General features: G+C 41.4%; 2 protein-coding genes across 3 annotated transcripts in view; one reads left to right on the top strand and one right to left on the bottom strand.

The window, feature by feature from the left end:
- Positions 1-262: 262 nt before the first annotated feature.
- LOC146441893 (uncharacterized) lies at positions 263-4,044 on the bottom strand. Its single transcript, XM_085052664.1, has 2 exons — positions 2,320-4,044; positions 263-2,078 (listed from the first exon to the last, which is right to left on the bottom strand). The coding sequence occupies exon 1, from the start codon at positions 4,042-4,044 to the stop codon at positions 3,481-3,483; it is 564 nt and encodes a 187-aa protein (XP_084908790.1). The 3' UTR covers positions 263-2,078; positions 2,320-3,480.
- Positions 4,045-4,157: 113 nt separating this feature from the next.
- The window catches only part of ROCK1 (Rho associated coiled-coil containing protein kinase 1), an 84,216-nt gene continuing 65,077 nt past the window's right edge, over positions 4,158-23,296 (top strand). The window contains exons 1-2 of one of the 2 annotated variants that reach the window (XM_085052661.1): positions 4,158-4,722; positions 7,821-7,922. In XM_085052661.1, coding sequence (XP_084908787.1) covers positions 4,630-4,722; positions 7,821-7,922 — 195 coding nt within the window. In that variant the 5' untranslated portion in view covers positions 4,158-4,629. The remainder of the gene's footprint in view (positions 4,723-7,820; positions 7,923-23,296) is intronic. The other variant, XM_085052662.1, reaches the window with a different exon arrangement.

The raw sequence follows: 23,296 nt of genomic DNA, 5'->3' as shown, positions 1-23,296 counted from the left end.
TGAAACGGGCAAGACAATATGAATATGGTTTCAGTTTTATTAGGATTATCAGTTTGTTTTTTTACTAGGTATGGACATCAACTTACATACAGACACTTGCAAGAATTAGAGACTACATGCTTTTGAAGAGAGAAAAAATGATCTTTCAGGCTTGCATGCTTTATCAGATCAGTGTTATCAGGTCATGCACATGTTGAGTAATTCCTATTTCACTCAACAAAACCTAGCTTGATTCCAAAATATGTGACACAACAAATGCAACTAGAAGAAGTTCTTGCTTTATTTATCAGGAAGACAAAACAAAACAATTCAGTATTCAAAAGTTCAATGCACTGGTTGGTTATGTAGGATGGGGATTCATATGATTTCTAAGTGGCCAATGCTAGAAATACGCAAGTTCCTAATCACATAGATACAAATAATCTGACTGAAGTTTGTGAAAATGGGCTTTGAGATCCCAGCATGTGCATGAGTGTTCTCTGGATGAAAAACTATTACGTTACACTCTCAAGTGGCAACATGAGTACTTTATCACACCAGACACTTAACCCATACCTGCTTTTAAAACTTAGAATCTATTATCCTTTTTGATGCTGGTAGCCAAAGCCTCCCTTTTACAGTTTCGAAGCAATGCTCAGAGTTTCCTAGACAGCTGCACGAGTACCTCCCACACAAATTCTATTCTATTTGAGACAGACAGACAAGCACTTTTAGTCCACCACAGTTGTGAGAAAAGCCCAGTCTGACAGACACATTTGAAACACACAGAGTTTGCAACCAGCTGAACACAAACACAGGGCTTTGCTCACCCCAAACACTGGTAGAGGATCTCAGGTGTACTGGTCCAGAGGCTAGATCCTTCACTAGAAAATAAACATGTGAGGCTGGGCCTGTCTGATGCCCAGCTCCCATCTCTCTGAATTCTCCAAGTTGCCAAACAATGGGATGGTGCTTCTCTCCACTTACTGTGTTGAATCTGGGCCACTAAAAAAAAAAAAATCCACAAAGAAGCAAAGGGCAAGAGGGAGCAAGACCCAGGTAGCTTTGTTGCAGGGAGATCTGGAGAGGTATTTTGCATTTTCAAGAGTACCTGTAAGTTTTCCCATAGACATTGGATAAAACACAGAAGTGGCACCTGCTGATCACAGTGGTGATCCTGCCCACTGAGATGCAGATTCAGGCTTCCTCTTCCATACTCTATTACAGGCTCATGAATTTTGCATTCTTTCCAGCTAGCTGCCTCAAATCACCCTGCTGAGGCCTGGCATCATCCCTGTGTGTTTTAATGTCTAAACAAGGTGCCCATGAGCACTGCAAATTATGTTCTGCATCTCTAATGATGATTTTAATCTTGTTTTAGATGAAGACTGCAAGAAGCATTTTCTGTGTATTTTAGGAATTACTTACTGCATCACATATGAAATGATCCCAGACCTACACCCTGTAGCTTGTGGAGATGTTCTCTTTGGACTGTGGTTGCTGAAATGGAACATCTGCATTTCCAAGAGCGACCCAACCCTCTGAATCAAAGGGCTGTGGTAGTGGCCAGCACAAAACAAGAGAGAGAGAGAAATGTTGCTGTAGCCTGTATTTTTGCTTTAACTGTACATACTTCTCAGTAGAAAACAAAAACAAGGATGCAGGCAGCTGTGGATAAGAAAAAGCAAAATGTAGAATGTCATTTCTTATTTTTTCTGAAAAAAGAAAGATAGCAAGTAGTGACATCCAAGACTGAATACCTCAAATGCTCTAACACTTGGCTATGAATTTGTTTCTTAACCATGACATTGAAAATAACCCATAGGGCTAATAATTCAGGTTTGCTACAGGCAACTGTTCAGTGACCAGAGATTAATGACTTGACAATCTCTATGCAATTTATTGTGATCTTTGTAAAAGTGCTATTGCTATTTATGGCACTGCAGGAGAAGTCAAAGAACCGAACCAGGATAGCAGCCTGTGTCCGGTATTATTTGAAATCATCGCTTTGCTGGAGTCTCAAGATGAGCCACAGGAGGGTCAAGTTGGACATTAGGAGGAATTTCTTCTCAGAAAGGGGTGTTAAACAGGTGGAGTTTCTGGAGGTGTTCAAGAAAAGAACAGACTTAGCACTCAGTGGCATGATCTAATTAACACAGTGGTGTTCAGTCGAAGGTTGGCCTGTATTATCTTTATGAGAGGTCTTTTCCAGCCTAATGGGTTCTGTGATTGTTTACTTATTTGAAGAAAAGGTCCCTGCTGTGGTCTCAGGGTAAGGCTTGAATTAGAAACACCAACACAGGCTGCACAGGTCACATGTTTAGTGCTGTTTGGTGTTACCTTGCACATGGCTCTTGTCCGGACATAAACTCGAATGCTTTGAACTTCTGGCACCGTGGAAGATGGCCTCTCCTTCCCTGGACACAAGGGATGGCAGAGTGGCTGTGGTTGGAATGGATCTCTGGAGGTCAACTTCTCCAGTCCCCCTGATCACGCAGGACAGAATCACAGAATGGGTCAGGTTGGAAAGGTATGACAGTGGGTAATCTGGTCCAATCTCCTTGCTCAAGCAGGATCATCCCAGAGCACATGGCACACGACTGCACTCATCCAGTTCTTGAATATCTCCTATGATGGATAACCTAGGGACCACTCACAGCCAGCTGTCCAGGGCCTGGCTTTTGAGGATCCGCAAGGACGGAGCCCACAGCAGCTCTCGGGGTGACCCTCGCTGGCACCTGTCCCGCTGTGCCCGCGCTGTGCCAAGGCGGCGGGAGCCACCAGCTCCGAGGCGCCCCCGGGGAGCCGGGGAGGAAACACGGCGGCAGCATCCCCTCGTGGCACGGGGAGCTGGCGGGAAGAGGCGCTTCTCCCAGCGGGACACTACCCTTCGGCGGCGCGCAGTTCCCGCCGGAACCGCCGGGCGGGGGCGGGCACACAAACACAGGGCTCCCGGAAGAGGGATGCCGCGCTGTCACTGCCGCACCCCCGCGCCGCGGCCGAGGCCGGGCCGAACGCCTTCCCTCCCGCCCGCTCCCGCCTCTCCAGCTCTTGCCTTCACCGGGGCAACGAAGCTGGTGAAGGGTCTGGAACGCGTGTCCCACGAGGAGCGGCTGGGGCGGGGGGACGGGGGGTGGCTGGGGTTGTTCAGGCGGGAGAAGAGGAGGCTCAGGGGTGACCTTATCGCTCTCTACAACTCCCTGAAAGGAGGGTGTTCCCAGTGGGGCTCGGCCTCTTCGCCCAGGCAACCCGTGGCAGGACAAGAGGATATAGCCTTAAGCTTCGCCAGGGGAGGTTTAGGTTGGACATTAAGGAAGAGTTTCTTCACAGAAAGGGTGATTAGACACTGGAATAGGCCGCCCAGGGAGGTGGTGGAGTCACTGTGCCTGGAGGTGTTTAAGGAAAGACTGGATGTGGCACTTAGTGCCCTGGTCTAGCTGACGCGGTGGTGTTCAGTCACAGGTTGGCCTGGGTGGTCTCAGAGGTCTTTTCCAAACCAATTCATTCTCTTGACTGATCCTGTGATTCCTTCCCAGGCGCGCGCCCCTCCGCCCGCCTCACGCGCGCCTCCGTCTCAGCGCGCGCACCTCCCGTGCCGTCCCCGCCCGCGCCGGAGCCGTTCCCCCCGCGCATGCGCCCCGCGGCCCGTCCCGACTGTTCAAACAGGAAGGCCGGACATGTTGGTGGCTCTCGCAGGTTCCCTCGCAGCCGCCGGACCTCACGCTCTCCCCTCCCTTTAAGCCGCCTCCTTCCCTCCTCCCCTGGCACGCCGCAATTGCGGGTCGGTCCTGAGGCGGTCCGGGCTGCTGTCCCGTCCGTGAGGCGGAGGAGCGGAGAGGGGGGAGCTGAACCGGCGTTGGCAGCGGCGGGAGGCAGCGAGGAGGAGGAGGAGGAGAGAGGAAGAAAGATGCTGCTGCGGCCGCTCAGCCGGTGAGGTGACTCGTCTGCCGCCCGCGGGGGCATTCGCCGGGTGCCTTCCTCGCCCCGTGCCCACGGACGGACCGACCCCACGGCGCTGAGACACGCCGCGCAGAGGATTCCCCGAAGTTTTCTTTTCCCATCCATTTTTTGCCTTGTTGCTGTGCCTGCAGCCTTTTGTCTTTTTTAGTTTTCTTTCTTTTTTTTCCTTTTTATTTTTTTTTCCCTCCCTCTTCTGTTGTTTCTTCTGGTTCACCGGAAAGAAAGTCTCGCTCCGGAACCTGGCACCGACCCGCCGGCGCTGCAGCGGCAGGGCGAGGAGGAGGGACCGCTACGCTGGATCCCAGGACGGCTTCCCTGGCTGGGAAAATGGGAATGCTGAGACGGTGGGGCCCGAGCAGAGGAGGGAGGGAGAGGAAACCTGCTGCTGCGGAGCTGTGAGCATCCCGGGAAGCTGCGTGCGTGCCTGGAGGAGAGGGGGGAGAAGCAGCCTCGTCCCCCCTGCAGCGGGTTCCCCCTGGGTTCCCTGCCCCCCCTGACGGGGAGTTGCCCCAGAGACTTCTGTGATTGAAGGGATCTCGCAGGAGGCGCTTCCTCAGCCTGGTACAGGCTGTGGTGTGGTTTCTCTTTTGTGCTCGCCTGTTCCGGTTTTTTGTTTTTTTTTTACTTTTTCATCATTTTTTTAAACCTAACTTTGCTCTGGAATAAGGGAAACTTTTTATCTCCGGAAACATGTCGACGGGAGAAAGTTTTGAGTCTCGGTTTGAGAAAATCGACGTGACTTTGAAGGACCCCAAATCCGAAGTGAACGTGGACTGTTTGCTGGTGAGTAGGGAGCTCCGATGGGCCCCCGGTCACGTCTCCCCGAATTCCTTACCCTGTGGGACCGAATCTCGCTCTCCTGGCTGAGTCACCGCCCTGCTCAGCTCCGCACTGGTGTTTTGTTTACTCAGCGTTGGGCTGAGGGTGCGTGAATGTGTCTGTGTGCCGGCAGAGCGGCTCATGCCGAGGAGGCGCCTGCCCAGCCCTGCCTCACACTTGTCATCTCGCTCGGCGCAGCGCTCCGTGCCTCGCCGGCTGTCACAGGGGCGGTGGAGCCTTTCCACAAAGGCGGAATCCGTGAGTGCCGCTCCTCTGGGAGCACAGCACTTCAAGTAGCTTTGATACCAATGCTCTCTCCCAACAACTTTTTTAAAGACCGAGGTCCTCTTATTCTGTGGTTAAGCACTGCAGCGCTGGCAGTCACATACAACACGACTAATAAGCCCTTACAGGTGGACAGGGGTTTAAATGCATTTTAAACTGGTTGTTGTGCTAGGCCTGGGGTAGAGGACTGCTCACTTGTTGTTTCCCTAGTTCGTACCTAATCGCTGGATCTCACCAGTGCTGTCAGTGTTATAATTGCATCATAGGAAAGCACACTGTAACACTTCCTGATATAAAGCCAACCAACGTAATTTCGTAGCTGCTTGACAGAAATGGATGATCTTTCAGTTCTCATTTAGTTCACTTAGTACCTCAGTAGAGTGCATACCAAGTCCAGCTAATTTGTTTGGGATGCAGCTGGGTCCTTAGATATGCCTGGAGATGTCCTTAAATAGTACCAAAGTGTAATTTGTGCTTTAACACTGAAGTAGAGGGCTTATTTTTTTTGGAGCAGGCGATAGAAATTCTTTAGTGTATTTTTTTTCCTGGCTTTCTGTTGTCAGAGAGAGGAACAAATAAATTGAATTTGTGCCTTGTATGAACTCTGACATTTGGGTTTGGAAGGGAAGGGAGGTGTGGGGGTGGAAATAGCTCTTAATAGTCATTCTTCATTTTCTGCTGCATGGATCTTGGCAGAAAGCTTGCTTGAGCATAAGGCAGTGGAGAGATTAAGAGAATAATGCAAGAATCTGTACAAGTTCACAATATTGTTTACTCTCCTTAGCTTGTTACTGGTTTGTGAGCTTCTGAAGTGTTGGCAGCTCAAATCTACACTCCTAGATAAAAGCAGACCCTTGTGGATGCTACTGCCACAAAGGAAAATAGCACTGCATCTTCTAGTTAACTTGCTTCTCTTGATCTGCTTTACATATCTGTCATCTTAGAACCACAGCTAATGAGGAGACCTCTGGTTCTTAAGATATAGTGTGTCAATTTTGGTAACTTGAGACTAATCAGACATTTTTACACCCAGGTTCCATTGATAGGTGTCAAGGGTACAGAGTCAGCTGGGAGTCTTGAGTTTATATTAACCATGACTCAATTTGCTAGTATGAGCTTTAGTGCTGGCTGTTCTATGGGCACCTTGCTACAGTGATAGGAAGGAATTGGCAGGTATCAGACATGCAGTTGGTAGTATCTTTAACCGTATTCGTTAATCTTATAATCAGTTTAAGGATTTGCCCCATTTCAGTTATCTTAATTGTGATTAGGAGCTAAGCTGTAGTCAGTTTGGGAATGAATTTGTTGGGATGCTTCCTGTCATGCTTGTTGGAAGTTTTAGAACATGTGTTTGCATCACAGATATAAATGTCCTTTAAAGTGACAATTTTTTAGGAAATTTCTTCTAAACTATTACCAATGAAAAAAAGAAAATGCTGCTTCTGAGGAAATCACTTGGTAGGCTAATTTTGCATGTGTTCAGTCAATAGATCAGTCTGGCTACTTATACTTTGTTTCAGGTGTTCTTGGGGTCTTTTCTATAGAAGAATTTGAGTATCCCAAGACTGTCTAAATAGCTTAAATATTTTACGCCTGGTTTTAATGTGATGATTCACACTGCAAGCATCATTCTTGGCCCAAAGTACTACTTATATATCAAATCCATTAAAATCTGTGTAGATATGCTTTTAAGGAAGAAATGCTTAGGTGTAGGTGTCATTGATTTGCATTTAAAATACTTTCTAAAATGAACTCCCCATTCCCCTCCCTGCAAGTCTCAGTTAAAGAGGGAAATCTGACAGACTTTAGACATGGTACACTTAAAAAGAAAATAAAACAATGGTTTTCTGATCAGACAACATAAAAAAAATTCTTCTTAATAAGACTTGAAATCTAAGATTTAGGGTTTTTTACCTTTCATTAAGGTTCTGCATTGATGTTCCTTGTAACTGCTTTCACTTTTTCTAAGCAAAGGTGTTAGCTAACTGTGTGTATCTGAGTGGAAATAGATGAATGGCTGGTACACAGACACTTCAGCATCTGATATTCTGTATGTGTAGGTTTAAAATACTGGGGTTCATTTAGGTTCAGGAAACATTTTCTTTGGCTGCAAGAAGAAAAGTCTCAGCAATGCTCTCGGCTTCTTCTCTTAGGATGGTTTTATCCTTTAACTTTGCTTGATTTTTCTTCTTATACTTCTTCTCCATCAGTTTGTACCCCTTGTAAACTAACAGGCAAGACATGGAATAACCTTAAAATCAGCTTTGTAGGCATTTCAGGTTTTGTAAATGTCATAAGCAATGTTCTGTACGCTAGAAAGATTCTAAATTTATATGTGAAGTAGTATGAGAACTGTAGGAAAAGGTGGGGGTGGGGGCTGATACAAAGGAAGATGTGTTACCGTTTCAGGAAGGTGTGGGAGAAGAGTGCTGACAACAGAGCAGAGCAGGCGGAAAAGGCACACTAAGGGCCTTATAACTGCACTGTACATACTGCAGGAAGGAAATTCATAAAGCTGAGGTGCAGGAGAGAGATGTGTTTATTTCTCCTGTTTTCTCTTATGCCAGTGTAATAAAAACAGAGAAAGAAAATGAATTTAAGTTGCAACTGCCTGTAACTGAATTTGTTTCTTTGGGGCTTCCATGCACTCTGTTTAGTACTAGGCAGGTGACTCATAGATAAACTGCCTTTTTTTTGATGAGGCATGAGGAGGCCAAACCTGAGTTAAGCATGTCACAGCATCATGTAGTGCATTTTCTCAAAATATTTGGTTCTAGGGAGTACTTTTGGAAACTGCAGTCCCCAAAAGGTCTAATAATGCTGTGAAGGCTGTGTTAGAGAGGCAGCCACACTCTGAGGTGTGCAGTGGTCAGATCCTGGTGAATTACACAGGGGTGCTGAGTAGGCCCAAAGGCAGTGTAAGTAACTAACTATTAACTTAAGCTGAGTGTCTCATTTATAAGCTTAAACACTGAAAAGTAGTATTCCATTAACATAATTCTACAGCAATTTTTGGAATAAAATAGTGTTTTCTTAAATTCTTAGGGTTTATGGGCTTGCAGGTTTTGAAGAGTAGGGAGTTAAGACGTGTAATAAGTGAGTGGATGTGGCACATTTTGGCCTGTGCCTATGCTTTTGATTCTAAAATAACTATCAAATTTTCATGAGAATGTATTTTGGTGCTCTCTCTGTCCAGGTTAGACCTCACAAAGTGTGTTTTCATGTTTTATGTAGGCACTTGGGTTATTATTATTAAAAAATATTGAAAATATATATATAACAATATAATATGATTATTCAGGTACTTAGTCAATTACTTCAGCAGTTGATTTTTAAAACTTCACACTTTTGGTGGTCTTAATCTTCAGAGATGTCAAATGTTTCACTTGGTGAGCAGTTTGTCTTCAAATTAACTGACAGCAATAAACACTGCCTATGACAAACTTGTTTTATCTAATCTCAAGAGGTTTCCATTTTTGTTGCACCAAAAATACATAGCTACAGAGCTTGATTCACCTGTTTTTCCTAGGTCTGTTTCATCAGCTAGTTTAATTCATGTTCATCTGTCTTGTATAGGAAAAGGCGAGATGATCTCCTCATCTTTGGGATTTGGAGTTCTATATATATCTCTGTTACAAGACATTTTTCCCTTCTGTTAAATGTGTTACAGAGCACTTTCTGAAAACCTTGTGATTAGGGATTTGGATAATACATTTTAAAAAAGCAATAAATAAAAAGTAAGTAACTGAAAGTACCTTTACTTTAGAGGTATCTATCCAAATAACTGTTGAAATCACCTTCACTGAAACCACACTAACACTGCTCTTAGTCTGAATGGTTAAATGCCAGAGATATTTGGCATCTAACAAGCTTCCTTGATTGTTAATGAAGCTTCTTGTACACAGAAGAAGCAGAACTTCGTGAACATTTGCAGATTGTCAGTTTCAGAATTCTGTAAGTTGTCTGAAGATAGTTCAAAGTAAGGGAAGGTGTAGTGACTGACAAAATCTCCTCAGATGTGTTTCTACCATTCTTCAGATCCAAGAGGAAGGTCCTGCACTTGAGTTGGGATAATCACCAGTATCACTACCGACTGGGTGTTGAATGGTTTGAGAGCAGCCCTGTGGATAAGGACTTGGGGATTTCATCTCAATGTTTGGATCCTCTGTGAGAGAGATATTGATCTTTTTGGCAGGGCCTGCAGTGTCAGGACAGGGGGCAATGGCTTCATATTGAAAGAGGGTAGATTTAGATTGGACATGAGAAGAAGGTTTTGGTTTTTTTTTTTTTTTTTTTTTTACTGGGAGGGTGGTGAGGCACTGAAACAGACTGCCCAAGGAAGTGGATATACCATCCCTGGAAGTGTTCAAAGCCAGATTGGATGGGGCTTTGAGCAACCTGGTCTAGTGGAAGGTGTCCTTACCCATGGCAGGGCGTTGGTACTAGTTGATCTTTAAAGGTCCCTTCCAATCCAAACCATTCTGTGATTCAGTAGTTAGGTCCAAAATAAGACTTTTGGCTGACCTAGAAATTTAATTCCATGTCTTCAAGTTACCATATCCAAGCTTTATATGCAAAAATTATTAATGTTAATTATTGACATTAATGGTTTTTAATATTACCATTAATGTTCTTTAACATTAATGTTAATATCTTCTCATCACCATGGATTATTAAATATAAAGGTTGATGTTAAATTAATGATAAAATATATAATTTGATATGTTAATCAAAGGTAAAATACAACTCTGAGTTGGCTTGGAGAATACAGTAACTTGATGGGTTTTTATTTCAGGTTGCATATTTTTAGAATTTTTTAATATTGTGTTAGCCTTTAGAAAGTTAACAGTAGAGATATGAAACTGTCAGAATGTTTCATGGTGTATGCTAGGTTTTGCAGAGGAATTAATAGTTAACGTAGCCAACTCTTCTGCTTGTGTAGGAATGTAATTATTTATTTTTCCTATAAAAAGTTTTAATGAGGAATGATAATAGAAAGTTGATGTTAAGACACGTTTCAACAAGAGGAATAAAACACCCAACCAAGCTATAAATGCTCTTACAAAGTAAAAATATTTGTAAACAATGTCCTTTCCCCTGGCAACTACAGACTGGGTTTTTTATTGCTTGAGGGAAGGAAGAGGGAAACACCTGGAATTTGTTTGTTGGACAAATTGAAAATCAACCTGTTGGTCTGTAAGTTTTTGAGGACAGCAATAGCTTCAGGAGTCACTCATTGAGAATTTAATAAATACTGAGAAACCCTGTGAGCAGATGATGTTGGTAGCCTCACAGTTGCTGTTAGTAGAATTCCCTAGGTCATACTTAAGTACTACATAAAAATAAAAAGCATTTTTAGGTCTCTTACCAAAGAACACTGAGATGTTTGTCTTGATACAGGATGTTTATCTTGAATTTAAGAGGTCCCAAACCATGTAATTAAAACTCTTTTTTGGTGGATGTTGCTTGATTTTATTTATCAAAACTCCTTTGTCATCAAGAAATGCCAGTTCCAAATGGAAATACTGAAAAACTGAACTTACTTCTCTGAAAACAAGATTGGAGAATGGTTGAAAACTTTTCTGTCTTTGCCTTAATTTGTCCAGTCATTCCAGCAGCAATAAAGGCAGGAGGATGATGAGACAGTACTGGTAAAACTGCAGGTACTACGCTGGCAACACCCAGTTATAGTTCAGTTAAAGCAAATGCAAATAACACCATCTTTTAGCTTCCTCAGCAATCTGCTGAAATAAACACCGGAATTAACAGCAAGGCACACAGCATGGAGAGCAGACAGGAGGAGCGGGAAGCCACGTGCAGCAGGAAAACTGTGCCGCTGGAATATTGGCATTGGAACAGGCTGCCCGGGGCAGTGATGGAGTCCCCGTCCCTGGAGGGATGTGTAGATGTGGCACATGGGGACATGGTTTAGTGATTGCCCTTGGCAGTGTTGGGGGAATGCTTGGACTCAATGATCTCAGAAATGTCTTTCCCAACCTAAATGCTTCTGTGAGCACTGATTGAACAAGAGCTGAAACCGGATCTTTGAGGAGAAGAAAGTGGTTTGGAGCTGCTCTTGTCCATGGTGTTTTGCTGTGCTGAAATGAATGGATTGCCTGTACTGAAGTCTCCAGTCAGCAGAGTAGAGTCTGTAGTGTTCTCAGCATCAGCAAGGTATAACATGCTGTGGTGCATCTTCAGTTTCAGCTGTCTGGAGACTGTCTAGACAAGCGGGAGCTGCTTGGCCGGGTTGGCTGCCGTGTTGCTAAGGGAGAACCGGAACAGGATCAGGACCAGCTTCTGACTGGAGCACAGGTCAAAGTCTGTTCTGATACTCAAAGTCTTGTAAAGGATTTGCTTTCACTAACTGAAAGGTTGCCACTCCCTGTCAATATTTATACAATACAAACTGTCATGGGGACAGTATGTAAGATCTCTTTATTAGTAGGTCCTAATTGAAATCCAACTGCAGAATTCTTTATTTTAGGTTCTCTTACCTTTCTTATATGCACTGATTTTTCTGTTTCTTTCATAAAGTTGAGAAACAGGTGAAGGTTTACTTGTCTTTTGTCAGTTGTGTGGTCTGAGATGATGAAGAGACCTAAAGTCTCCAGTCAACCTGGAAACTACAGGAAACCCCTGTAGGAAACACTGCACACACTAAGGTTTTATTTTGGGCTCTAGATTGGAGCTACCTAAATGTGTTTCTGGCTTGTGTGTGTCTGGGCTGCAGGGCTTATAACTGAACTGGAAATGCAAGTGGAACACCTCCTTGTTTTTTCTTACAGATCTTCATGAGTCATAATATTCACTTATAAAAAATCCTTGAATTCTAGTAGTTATATAAATATTGACTAATTATATCTTTATATTTTTTCCTCTTAAGACCAGCATAGTACTCAGTATGGATATATTCAGAGGAAAACTTCATGTGAGATATCTACATAGAAAATGCACTAAGACAAGATGGCTGTTTTCTTGTGCAGTCACTGACTGCTGTGAAAATACTGTTTCTGTGGAGGCTGAGCTTAATTTTTAGCAAATACATAATGGCCAAAAAAACCCCCTGACTGTACAAAACTTAAGTGTGTCATCTGGAATGTGCTTTTTGAAGAAGAGGAAGCCAGAAGCTTCTCTTGACATCTGGAGATTTCAGCTAGGAAATTTTTTCCTGTTTTGTGGTTGGAGAAGTTATGTTTTTCAGCAGATGGTTAGTAAAACTTGTATTATAGCCATAATGGTTATTTCCAGAGGGAAACTGTGAAGGAATGATGATGAGGCATTCATCTCAGGCTGGCTACTGTTTGATAATTTGTTTCTTTTGTCTAAATCAGTTACTTTGGATGATGATTTGGAAGTCTACCGTTATTGAATACCATGTGCACAGTGAAAGTAGTATTTTGAGTACAAATGATGTTTTTTTTCACAGAACTATTGAGGCTGGAAGGAACCTCCCTCATCCCCCTGCTCTGATAGAGTAGCCTAGACCAGGTTGCCCAGGAACGCTTTTGAGCCTATCTCAAAGGTGGTGAACTCTACAACCTCTCTGGGCAACATGTAATTTTCCACTTCTCAGCAGAATACTTACTCCGCTGATGCTTCACACAGCAAAAAATAAAATTCGACAAAACTACATAGAAAGGTTATCAGTACTCATTTGGCATTTATTTGCAGAGTTCTGGCCTTCATATTCAATAAACCTATTTCTAGCCCAAGTAATTTTTGAAAGGTATCTGCCACAGAAGACGAGAGGAACCTTCTGTGTGGAGGCATTTGTAGATTTGGAGATTTTAAGCATAAAGATTTGTATCTGAGGGGTCAATTGCTGTGAATTCATAAGCTCATGTTTAATCTGTGACTACAGTTGAAACATACTAGCTGTAGAGTTTTTCTGTTGGAGCTAAAAAGAGGGTGAATGCCTTGCTATGATGTCCAGTTTGCACTCAGTGAGTGCCACTTCAGTTTTTCATGATTATGAAACTTGGTAGCCTTGTGTTTTCTGTATCGGTGTACACACATAATTTTCCTCCTGACAGGCAGTGAGGGAGGCTGGGTAGGACTTCTTTATTGGCTTGGAAATGTGAAAGACTTTCTGATACTGATGGGACAGGAACCTGTCCCTGAGAGACTGCCTGTGGAGTTTTCAGGCAGAGTCTTCAGAGGAGAGCCTTCAGCTTCAGACTTTTACTTCATAGTAGCTGAAGTGTAAGGTCTCAGTACAGCAAGCACCATCTTCCTAGAGAATGGATAACAGTCCAACGTGTTAATCCCACTGTTGAGGTCTGCGAGCTTATTTGAGTATGAGTGTTGAGTGACTCTGTTAAGTATTTAAAAAGGGAGGAAACCTCTCCAGCCAGGAGGTAATCAAGTAGGAGTGGATAGGGAAGATTCTTCAGGGAGGAGTGAGGCTGAGGGTAGGACAGTCAGTGAGTGCTGGTTATACTTAGCTTGTGCTTTTTGCAGATGCTGGATTGTGTGAATAATACCAGGCAGGGCATGAAGCTTTGATTGAAAATAGAGGTAATACTGGTGCCTCGTAACTTTGTATTGATACTATGCGCTGCTGTCAGTGTTAGAGGTGGAATCTTAGAATTCCCTTCTTTGTTATGAAATATGATTATACAAATGTATTTTTATACTAATCTCTTTTTAGAAAGTCGCTTTGATTGTAGGCAGGCAAAGAATCCTGTCAGTATTGAGCTGAGAGAATTTATTTTCCCCTTTTAAAGAGGGAAGGTGGTTCTGCCACTTCAGTGACAGTTTTTTTTATTGCTTTAATACATCTTCTGTGCATAGCTGTCCTCCTCCTTCAACTTAATTTACTACTAAGTTCATTGGGAATTAATAAAACAATTGCCGGCATAACAATGATACAATTTTTGGTGGTCTTGACCATTCAAGCCTACTGTTACATGCTATATATCCTCTTTTGTGGAAATTCAAGGCTAGAAGTGGTGCCAGCCAAATGTTAGACTTACTAGGAATTGAAGTTTTTGCTCTGCTAGTATTGGCAACAGTCATAATGGCTTTTGAAAGAGGGGCTATTGTTGCCAACTCTAGTGGAGCAAAGATGGTGATGTAAATAAAAAAATACCCATGAAGACCTGTGAATGAAAGCTGAACTATTGATGTGATTGCGTATTTTATTAGGTTGCTCTTTGTTTGAGCAGTGGGTTTGTTGGTTGTTTTGGTTTTCTTCAATACACTGAATTTATAATTGGACATGTCATTAAAGAGCTAGGCTTTCTCTGTAAAGAATAAATCAGTAGGCTTCCTGGAAGAGCTTTTGTCTTCTGTCTTTTACTAAAATGCCCATGACTATTTTTAGTCTTTCTCATACCCCACAAACTGTTTTCTGCATGTGGTTTTTGGAAGTAGCATGACCTTAAAGTGTTCAGAGATGGTTTTGACTTGCAAAATCAGGTGGTTGGAGAAATCATCAGAGCTAGTTACAATGTGGTTCTGAATCAAGCTCTGAAGACTCTTGTTAGGAAAACCATATTTCTGAGAATTCCGGGTTGTTTGTCTAAAGAATGGAGTTGTAACACAAAGAAGGTCTTGTGTCATGTAACTTGCACACTCAGAGCTGTTCATTGACTCTGCATGGCAGATTGGATTGGAATAGGGAAAGGACTAAAAGTCTCTCTTGGCTTTAATTCTTCATGAGTGTAGAGTCACAGGAGTCTTTGAAGTGTTTTCCTTTTGTTTCTTTTCTGTCCTCAAATGCCTTCCGGCTTTGATAAGAAACCTTTTGTCCTTCTGAATGCAATGTAAACATAACACTATTATCATCAGTAGTTTGGACTTGTGATATAAGCAAAGATACCATTTAGAGGTAAAATTGGGGTGTTATGACACTGGTGCTGCTGGAGCTGCTTTGTTTCTGGTACCACAGTGGCTGTAGACGACTCCTCTGTGACATTCTGCTTTCTGTACAGTTGATTTTGGCTGGTATTAGGGAAGCGTCACGATAGCTACATTGTTCTTTGGTCATGGAAGTCAGATTAACTTCACCTTCATATAAAGAATATTTTATATCATATAAAGAATAGTTTCTGTAATAGCTCTTGATAAGTTCAGGGGAAAGAAGGGTCTGAGAATTTCAAATTCTAGGGGAGAGAAAAAGGGATTTTTTTGTTTTTTTTTTTTTGTAATATACCCTTTTTCAGTGCAGTTTGACAAAAGCAGAGGTATGGTCAGGAATAAAAGATTGATTAAAACCATTTATTTGCAGGTTGGGAAGTTTATTTCAAAGTTTCTGATGCCCTGTGAGTAGAAGCTTAATTTTTCAGTTAAGGATTCAACCAGAATAAGCAGCTGAAGGTTTTCATTCAAATCTGGCTGTCTTGTGAGATGTTGGCTAACTCTACCAAAGCAGGACATCTTTTGCTTTCTTGTGTATTTCAACATCAGCAAACTTACCTTACAGTGGTTCTGCATTATTCATATTTTGTGGGAGGAAATAACAGTATTCAGCAAAGGTGTATTGTAGAAACAAGTTGAAATCCTAAGCTTTCTCCTGACTGATAATTCCTCTTACAGGCCCCTACATTTAATTTAAGAAAAGGTCTTATGAGCTGATGGGTTAGCAAAAGTGGAAAAAAGGAGAAATGATGAGTTTTTGAATAATTACTTTTAAAAGTAATATGATGTTTTTACAAAATATGTTTTTTTTTCAGAGGAGTTGGAATCAACATAACCTCTTTCATAACAGTGGAAGAAGACAATCTTATTTTAACAAGTAACTTGGATCTTTGAGCTATAGCTTATGCTTAAGATTAGACAATTCTCTGTACATCTTGCTTCCCTCGAACTACATCATGATAAGCAAATGGCTTTCAGGTATAATGAAGTGCAGCTCACAGAAATGAGCTGGTTTATTTGTTAAGCTTCCTTTTTGCATCCAGAAGAAGGTGGAAGCAGTGTCAACCATAAGAACACATGATTAAGTTGGGCAAGATACTTGTATCCTCAGTTCTGTAAAACACAAGAATCACTTAATTTTTAAATACATAAGGGTGGTGTCTGTTGTCATGATTTTATATTCTTCACTCTTCAGATAATTTCTGTTTCACTTTTACAGTAGAAGTAAAACCAGTAAGCAAGTTCTGATATGAAAAGGGGAAGCAACTAATGGGTCAGTCAACAAAAGTGATTTTGTCAGTAATACCTGTGCTGACAATTTGTAGTCTCGAGTTAATTCTTAAACTTATATTTACCATACTTAATTACCTAATTACTTAATTCTTGACAGTTATTTTTTTATAACTTTTTCCTTTTCACTATGGGGTTGTGGAAAGTCAGTCATTAAATTTAAATACTTTCTTTTGTTTGAGAACCAGTCAAATCTCACTTGAAAAGGAGTTGAAAATTGGTGTGCCATGTTATTCTCTTGCCTTAGTAAATAAAATATCAACAATTAAGGAGCATCAGTGCAATATCCTTGATACTGTGATACATCCTTCTTGATTTTTGAATATTTTTAACCTCAGAACACAACAGATTACACTTATGATGTAGCAGGGGTAGGGTACAAGAACCAAAAAAAAAGTGCACTTTGTGGAGAAGGAAGTTGTGTCCGTCTGAAAGATATATATACAAATATGAGGTTTGGAAAACAGGCAGAGAAATTAGTAAGATGATAATTAAAGATGGTTTTGGTGTTGGAATTTTTTGTTTGGCCTAATTTGCCTTAAGTTAGGGCTTCCTGATTTCTTCAGCCTTTTTGTGAGACTGTTTTGAATTTCTGTTTCCTGCATCTAAAATAAGGAAGTACTTCCCCCACCCCCCCACAATTTGTGGGTTTGATGATCTGAAAGCAGGCTACTTTTTGTACTCTTTTTAAGGGGTAGGGAAATTTCATTGGTAGTACCATTGGGTGTTCGAAAAGCAGACATCAAGCTGCAAGGGTATGTGTCAAACATGAATGGCCAACAAAAGCCTCCACAGCAAGACTTAAAGTCAAAAGGCAGGTATGAGTCTGTTTAACATTGCGTCTTCATTGGTGTGTTACAAACTGCTATTTTAATATAATCCATTGCTTTCAAATTCTTAAGTATTTTCATAGAATCACAGAATATATGGAGTTGGAATGGACCCACAAGGATCATCCTGACCTTGCACATTACAAACCCTAAGAATCACACCATGTGCCTTAGGGTGTTGTCGAAATGCTTCTTGAACTCTGTCAGGCTTGGTGCTGTGGCCAGTTCCGTGGGGAGCCTTTTGCAGTGCCTGACCACGCTCTGGGTGAAGAATCTTTTCTGAATATCTAACTTAAACATCCCCTGACATAGCTTCATGCCATTTCCTTGGGTCTTGTCACTGATCACCAGAGAGAAGAAATCAGTGTCTTCCCCTCCACTTCCCCTTGTGAGGATGTTGAAGACTGCAGTGAGGTCTCCCTCAGTCTCCTCCACTCTGGACAAGCCAAGTGACCTAAGTCACTCCACATATTGCTTCCCCTCAAGGCCTTTCACCACCCTTGCAACCCTCCTTTGGATGCTCTCTGATAGCTTTGTATCTTTCTTATATTGTGATGCCCAAAACTGCACACAGCACTTACGGTGAGGCTGCCCCAGTGCAGAGCAGAGCAGGACAATCCCTCCCTTGCCTGGCTGGTGCTGCTGTACCTGATGCCTCCCAGGACTTGGTTGGCCCTCCTGGCTGTCAGGGCACTGCTGGCTCATGCTCAATTTGCCATTGACCAGGATCCCCAGGTCCCTTTCCACAGTGCTGCTTTCCAGACTCTCATTCTGGTCTGTATGCACATCCGATGTTGCGCCACTCCAGGTGTAGAATCCAGCATTTGTCTTTGTTAAACTTCATATGGTTGGTGGTTGCCCAGCCCTCAAATTTGTTGATGTCTGTCTGCAGGGCCTCCCTGCCTTCAAGGGAGTCAACAGCTCCTCCCAGTTTAGTATCATTGGCAAACTTACTTAGTATTCCTTCCAATCCTGTGTCAAGTCATGTATGAAGCTGTGGAAGAGCACAGGGCCCTGTGGAGGGATGGAGCCTTGTGGAACTCAACTAGTGACAGGTTTCCAGTCTGATGTCTCTCCATTCACTACAACCATTTGTGTCTGACCTGTGAGCCAGTTGCTCACCTATCCTATTGTGTGTTTATCTGGCTGAATGCTGGACATTTCGTCCAATGGGACACTGTGTGAGACAGAATTGAAAGCTTTACTGAAATCCCAAAAGATTATATCAGCTGGCTTCTCTTGATACCTAGGTGGGTTACCTTGTCATAAGAGGGAATTAAGTTTGTCAAGCAGGACTTTCCCTTCACAAACGTGTGCTGGTTGTGACTGAGGACTGCATTGTCCTTCAGATTTTTTTCAATACCTCCCCAGATGATCTTTTCTATAATAGTCACTGAAGTGAGACTGACAGCCTATAGTTTCCAGGGTCATCCATCCTGCCCTTCTTGAAAATTGGGGCAATGTTTACCAGCTTCCAGTCAGCTGGAACTTCTCTAGATTCCCAAAACCGTTCAAAAATTATTGAGAGGGTTATCGTTTTGTGTTAGAGTTGTGTTTTTCTCAAGTTACAAATGTACTCACAGGCAAGTAGGGAAAACTGATTTACATGAATATGGGCCTATGACTGCAAAATATCGTTTCTAAGTAAAGAAAATTAGTTTCTCTGCGTGCTAATGCATATTAGTACATGAACCTAAAAATTACTGTGCTTCAATATAATAAGTAAATTTTTGCAATACATTAGCTTTTTTTTAGTAGCACGTTCATAATGCTCATCATTCTCTTTCCATTGAATGTGTGGTAGAGAATTACTGTGTTTTTTTAGGAGGAAAATTGTATGCGAAGAGGAGCTTAATGAGATTTGTTGCTTTCAATGGAAAGATGTCAATATTGGTTGCTTGAACTGTGTTGTGCATGTATATAAAGCTGTTAAAGTGAAGATATATGCATTTTATGTTGCAGTTTAACTGCAGTGTCCAATGCTCAGCTGATAATGCTCAGTAGTATAACAGGAGGCTGTTCCTGTTTGCCATAGTTTCCAGTAACGTAATCACTGGAGGAAAGGGGGAAGATCACTAAAATGTTCCATTGACCTAAGCAGTTTGAGAGTTGTAATAAATAAGGTTCATTAGTTCTCTGAAATAATTCTCCATCTTGTTAGCCTTATGTACTGAGTAGGTAGTGGTTTGGCACTTTAATAAATTCATCTGCAACTATTGCTTGCTTTTTAAGTCTGAAGGTGTGCTTAACAGATTTCTAGGAAAGCCTTTCTGTAGAAAGCTTCATTAATCACTTGAGATTATCATTAAATAAATGAATTCACTAAGAAAAAGACATTTATGTTCAGTACCTTCACAGACTTTTATATATGTGCATACACACACTGTATGTGATGAAAAATGTGAAAACATGACATTAATTTTCCTTTAAAAGAAAAAAAAATCTGCAAATTCAGTTAAAGTACTCAAAACTTCAGGAAATTGATACGAGTTTTTGTTTTCAATACTGTGCAATTTAATTTTCTACTCTAGATTTTGTTAGAAGGAAACTAGGATGAGAATATTTCTGTATACTGAGTGGTGACACCAAAATTGCAGAAAGAATGAGCTAACTAAAGTTTGCTAATATAGAGTTGAATTACTATTGGTGAGACATCAAACATACACTATTTTTAAAATAGATCTCGTGGTGGTCAGTGGTTTTTACTCAGGCTTGCACCCTGTCACAAGTGGGATCTTCCATGGTTAATGCTGGGCCTAATGCTGTTCAGTGTCTTCCCACATGAGCTGGATGATGGCATTGAAAGCAACCTCACCAAATGTGCTGATGAGACTGAACTGGGTAGTGAAGGGACCCTTCAGCAGGAAGAGTCATCTTATGAGAGACTTGGACAGGAAGAGTGGGCAAGCAAGAACAGTATGGTGTTTAACAAAGTCAAGTGCAGTGTCTTACACCTGGGATGACATAACCAAAGAGCCCAGTACAGTCTGGGATCTGTGAGGTTGGGAGTAGCCTTGCTGAGCTTGGGGTCCTGTTGGATAACAAACAGGATATGAGTCAGCAGAGCATGGCTGCAGCAGCAGAGGCAAACTGGATCCTGGGCTGCATCTACAGAAGGGTTACTAGCAGAGTTGGGAGATGCGATCATTCCACTCAGTGCTGCTAAGGCCACATCTGTAGGAATGTGTCCAGATCTTGTTCCTGCAATTCAAACGGGACACTGACAGGGTGGAGAGTTCTAAAGGAGGGTCACAAAGGTGATCAGAGGGCTGGAGAACTTGCCTTGTGAGGGAAAACTGAAGGTGTTTCCCTGGAGAAGGCCTCGGGGGACCTCATCACAGTGTTCTAGTACTAAAAGGTCAGCGACAAAGAGGATGAAAGCTATTTTCTCATGAGGACAGAATAAGGGTCAACATGCACAAATTGCATTAGGAGAGATTTATGCAAGAAAGATTTTTTTTGCTGTGAGAACAGTCATTGGAACAATGTCTCTAGGGAGGTGGCAGAGTCACTGTCATTAGTGGCTTTCAAGACTCAACAGGGTGTTATGCAATCTCATTGAGGCTCTCTATTATGAACTTTTGTGCCAGATGAACTTTGAGGTACCACCAAATCTAGGCTGTTCTGTGGTTCTGTGATTCTCAGTCTTGTGAGAAAACACCTGTGCAGTGTTTCACTGTTGGTTTTCCCTTTGCCTTTTCCTAGCATCGTTTCAGAGCCTCAGTGAAGCTCTTAAATCAGTGCAACAACGTGTTTGCTGTGGTGCTAGTTAAGCACAAAGTAATATGTGCTAAGTGTACAAATTGTTTTCTCAGCTGTAGCTGTCAAAGTCCCATTTTCTGAGGTAGCACTGTACAGAGTATGGTATCTGTGCTGAGCTGCACAATGTTCATTTCTCTTTTAACAGTAGATCTGGTCTGATGAGAATGGAAGAGACTTAAAAAAAGAGAAAAACCTTTAAAGCTATTGGCCTGAAGAGATGGAAGAACCTCAGCCACAGAATGCATGCACAACAAATCTAGTTTCTAAATGGAAAAAAATATAAGCTGCTGTTATTTTCTTAAGTATTCTTCACTCTAAATGACAACTCTAAATAGCAATAGTATCTGAATTTAAAAAAGAAAGCAACAGGAAAAGCAGCTCCCACAGAGATTTTGTTTTTTCTCTTTGTGACATCTAATACTCTAGAAATTAAGATGAACTCTGTCTGGAAGGAGGAAAAGAATATTCTGAGGATTTAAACCAGCAAGTTCAAATTAACCATTTAGATTGGAAAGATACCTCTGCTAAGCTAAGAGAAACTAGCAAAATGATCAGGAGCTAGTAGGAGTTTTGTCTTATAGTGGTTTCAGGTGAGAAGTTGCTTAATTAGTATATAACTCTCTAAATTAAGACTTAGCATAGAATAAAGTTTTCAGTAAATAGCATGTAATTCTTCTTTGTGAGTATGGAAGTAGTACAGGTAATTTGGATATGAAAGATTATTACCAAATATAGTCAGATAGAGCCAAGCAACATTTAACTTTTACTACATGAAGACATGCAGTTTATTTGAGCGTAAAATCAAGGCTTCAAGTATGCTTTCAAAAAATAACTGAAGTAGTTGGTTGAATCTGTATTTCTGATGGAGCCCTAAGAATTACAAAAACCAATAAATTGCTCAAACTATGCTCTAATTTCAAGTGTATTTTGTTTCTCATTAGATTATTATTCTGTAATAAAACTTAGAAGTTCCAGGGATTTGTTTTAGAATTTGACTTCTATAATGAGACTGATATTAGAGGGATCTGTAGCAACAATCCTTAGGCCAGTCCATCAAGAGTGAAGCCACAGTTTCTGCAACAACCTCTTGTCTCTGTTTTGTAAGCCAGCATCTAATACAGCTACTGCCCTCATGCTGCATTCAGTAGCTGTAGTATTTGGACATGCCTTTTAGAATTTACCTTCCTTTTATGTTTGGTTTGACAGCTACCATGATTCATAGCAGAAGGTATATTACATGGAATAAGAATGCATTGGAAGAACTCAGTAAAAAGGGCAAATCAAATTCCAACTATTGCTTGTGGTCTTTTCCCAGTTGCAGTTATGTCAGGCTGTTTGCATTCCCCATTCAATTTTGAAGTAACTAATGCTCCATCTGTGGTGCCAAACAGGCAAATTCAATCACTGTCAATGTGGTGTGGCAAGGAAAAGAGGTTAAATCAGGATGTCTTTTAGTCATTCCTTCATCACCAGCATTCTCATTATGTTTCTGCTAGTTCAGAATAGTTCAGTGTGTTGGTAGTTGCCTCTTGACAGAACAGAAGATCTAAGCCATGTTGGTCTTTTAAGACACTCATAGCTATGCTTCTCCTTTTTTACAGAAAGCCAGATACATATTTTGAGGATGGGATAAGGAATGTAAATTATATTTAGTTTTATCATTTTTAAGATTATATTGCTAGTAATTAAAAATCTAAAAAAAATTGGTAATGAAAAGTCAAAATGTATTTTTGGCATGCTCACGATACTGAACACCAGTTGGAAACAGAGCAAGTCAGGCTGTAGGATATTTAGAAGATTTTCTGTTGTTAAGTTTCACTTTTATGTAGAAAGTATGTGAGAATTCAGAACTACTCCACTCAGCTTTTTTTCTGAGTTTTCTTGCTCTTGTCTGCTGGACTGCCATGGACTTTCATATTGGTTTTCAGAAAGAATAGCTTAGTTCAATTCATAGCAATTCATAGACTGATTTTCTGCTGCGTTCTTAATTCTTTACAGCAACATGTACAAAAAGAGGTATCATCTTTACCTGTGTTCTTATTTATAAAAAGTTGGCTTTTAACTGAATCTGTTGAACTGGACTAAGTGTCATCTTCAAAGAATAAACAGATTAAGAAGTTTTGCAGTGAGGTAAGGTTAAATAAATTGGAAATTTGTCATGTCGTAGTTCAATAGGTAAAGGGACAAAATTATAAGAAATGACCAGTTCTCATACTTGTCCCTTAAATCTAAATGGAAAGGAAAGAAAGAGAGCTCTAAACATGTGAATATGACATGATGCTAGAGCTGATCTATAGTGGTTCAGAAAAGAGGAAATTCAGTTCTTTTCTGTTTGCTACAAGTCACACAATGTGTTACCTTGACTGAACCAAGTAAAGGGGATTTTGAATGTGCTTTACATGACAGTATTAGATGAAATGCTGCATTGCTTGTCTTCTCTGGGGACTGTCTTAAGCATATAGAGCTTTGTGTCATGAGTTGCTTGAGCCTTTAATTTACTATTGGTT

The sequence above is a fragment of the Lichenostomus cassidix genome, chromosome 2, assembly GCF_008360975.1.
Source record: "Lichenostomus cassidix isolate B80296 chromosome 2, HeHo_3.0, whole genome shotgun sequence".
In the NCBI taxonomy this organism is placed as follows: domain Eukaryota; kingdom Metazoa; phylum Chordata; class Aves; order Passeriformes; family Meliphagidae; genus Lichenostomus; species Lichenostomus cassidix.
Note: the sequence above shows the minus strand (reverse complement) of the source record. Positions and strands in the feature narration are given on the sequence as shown.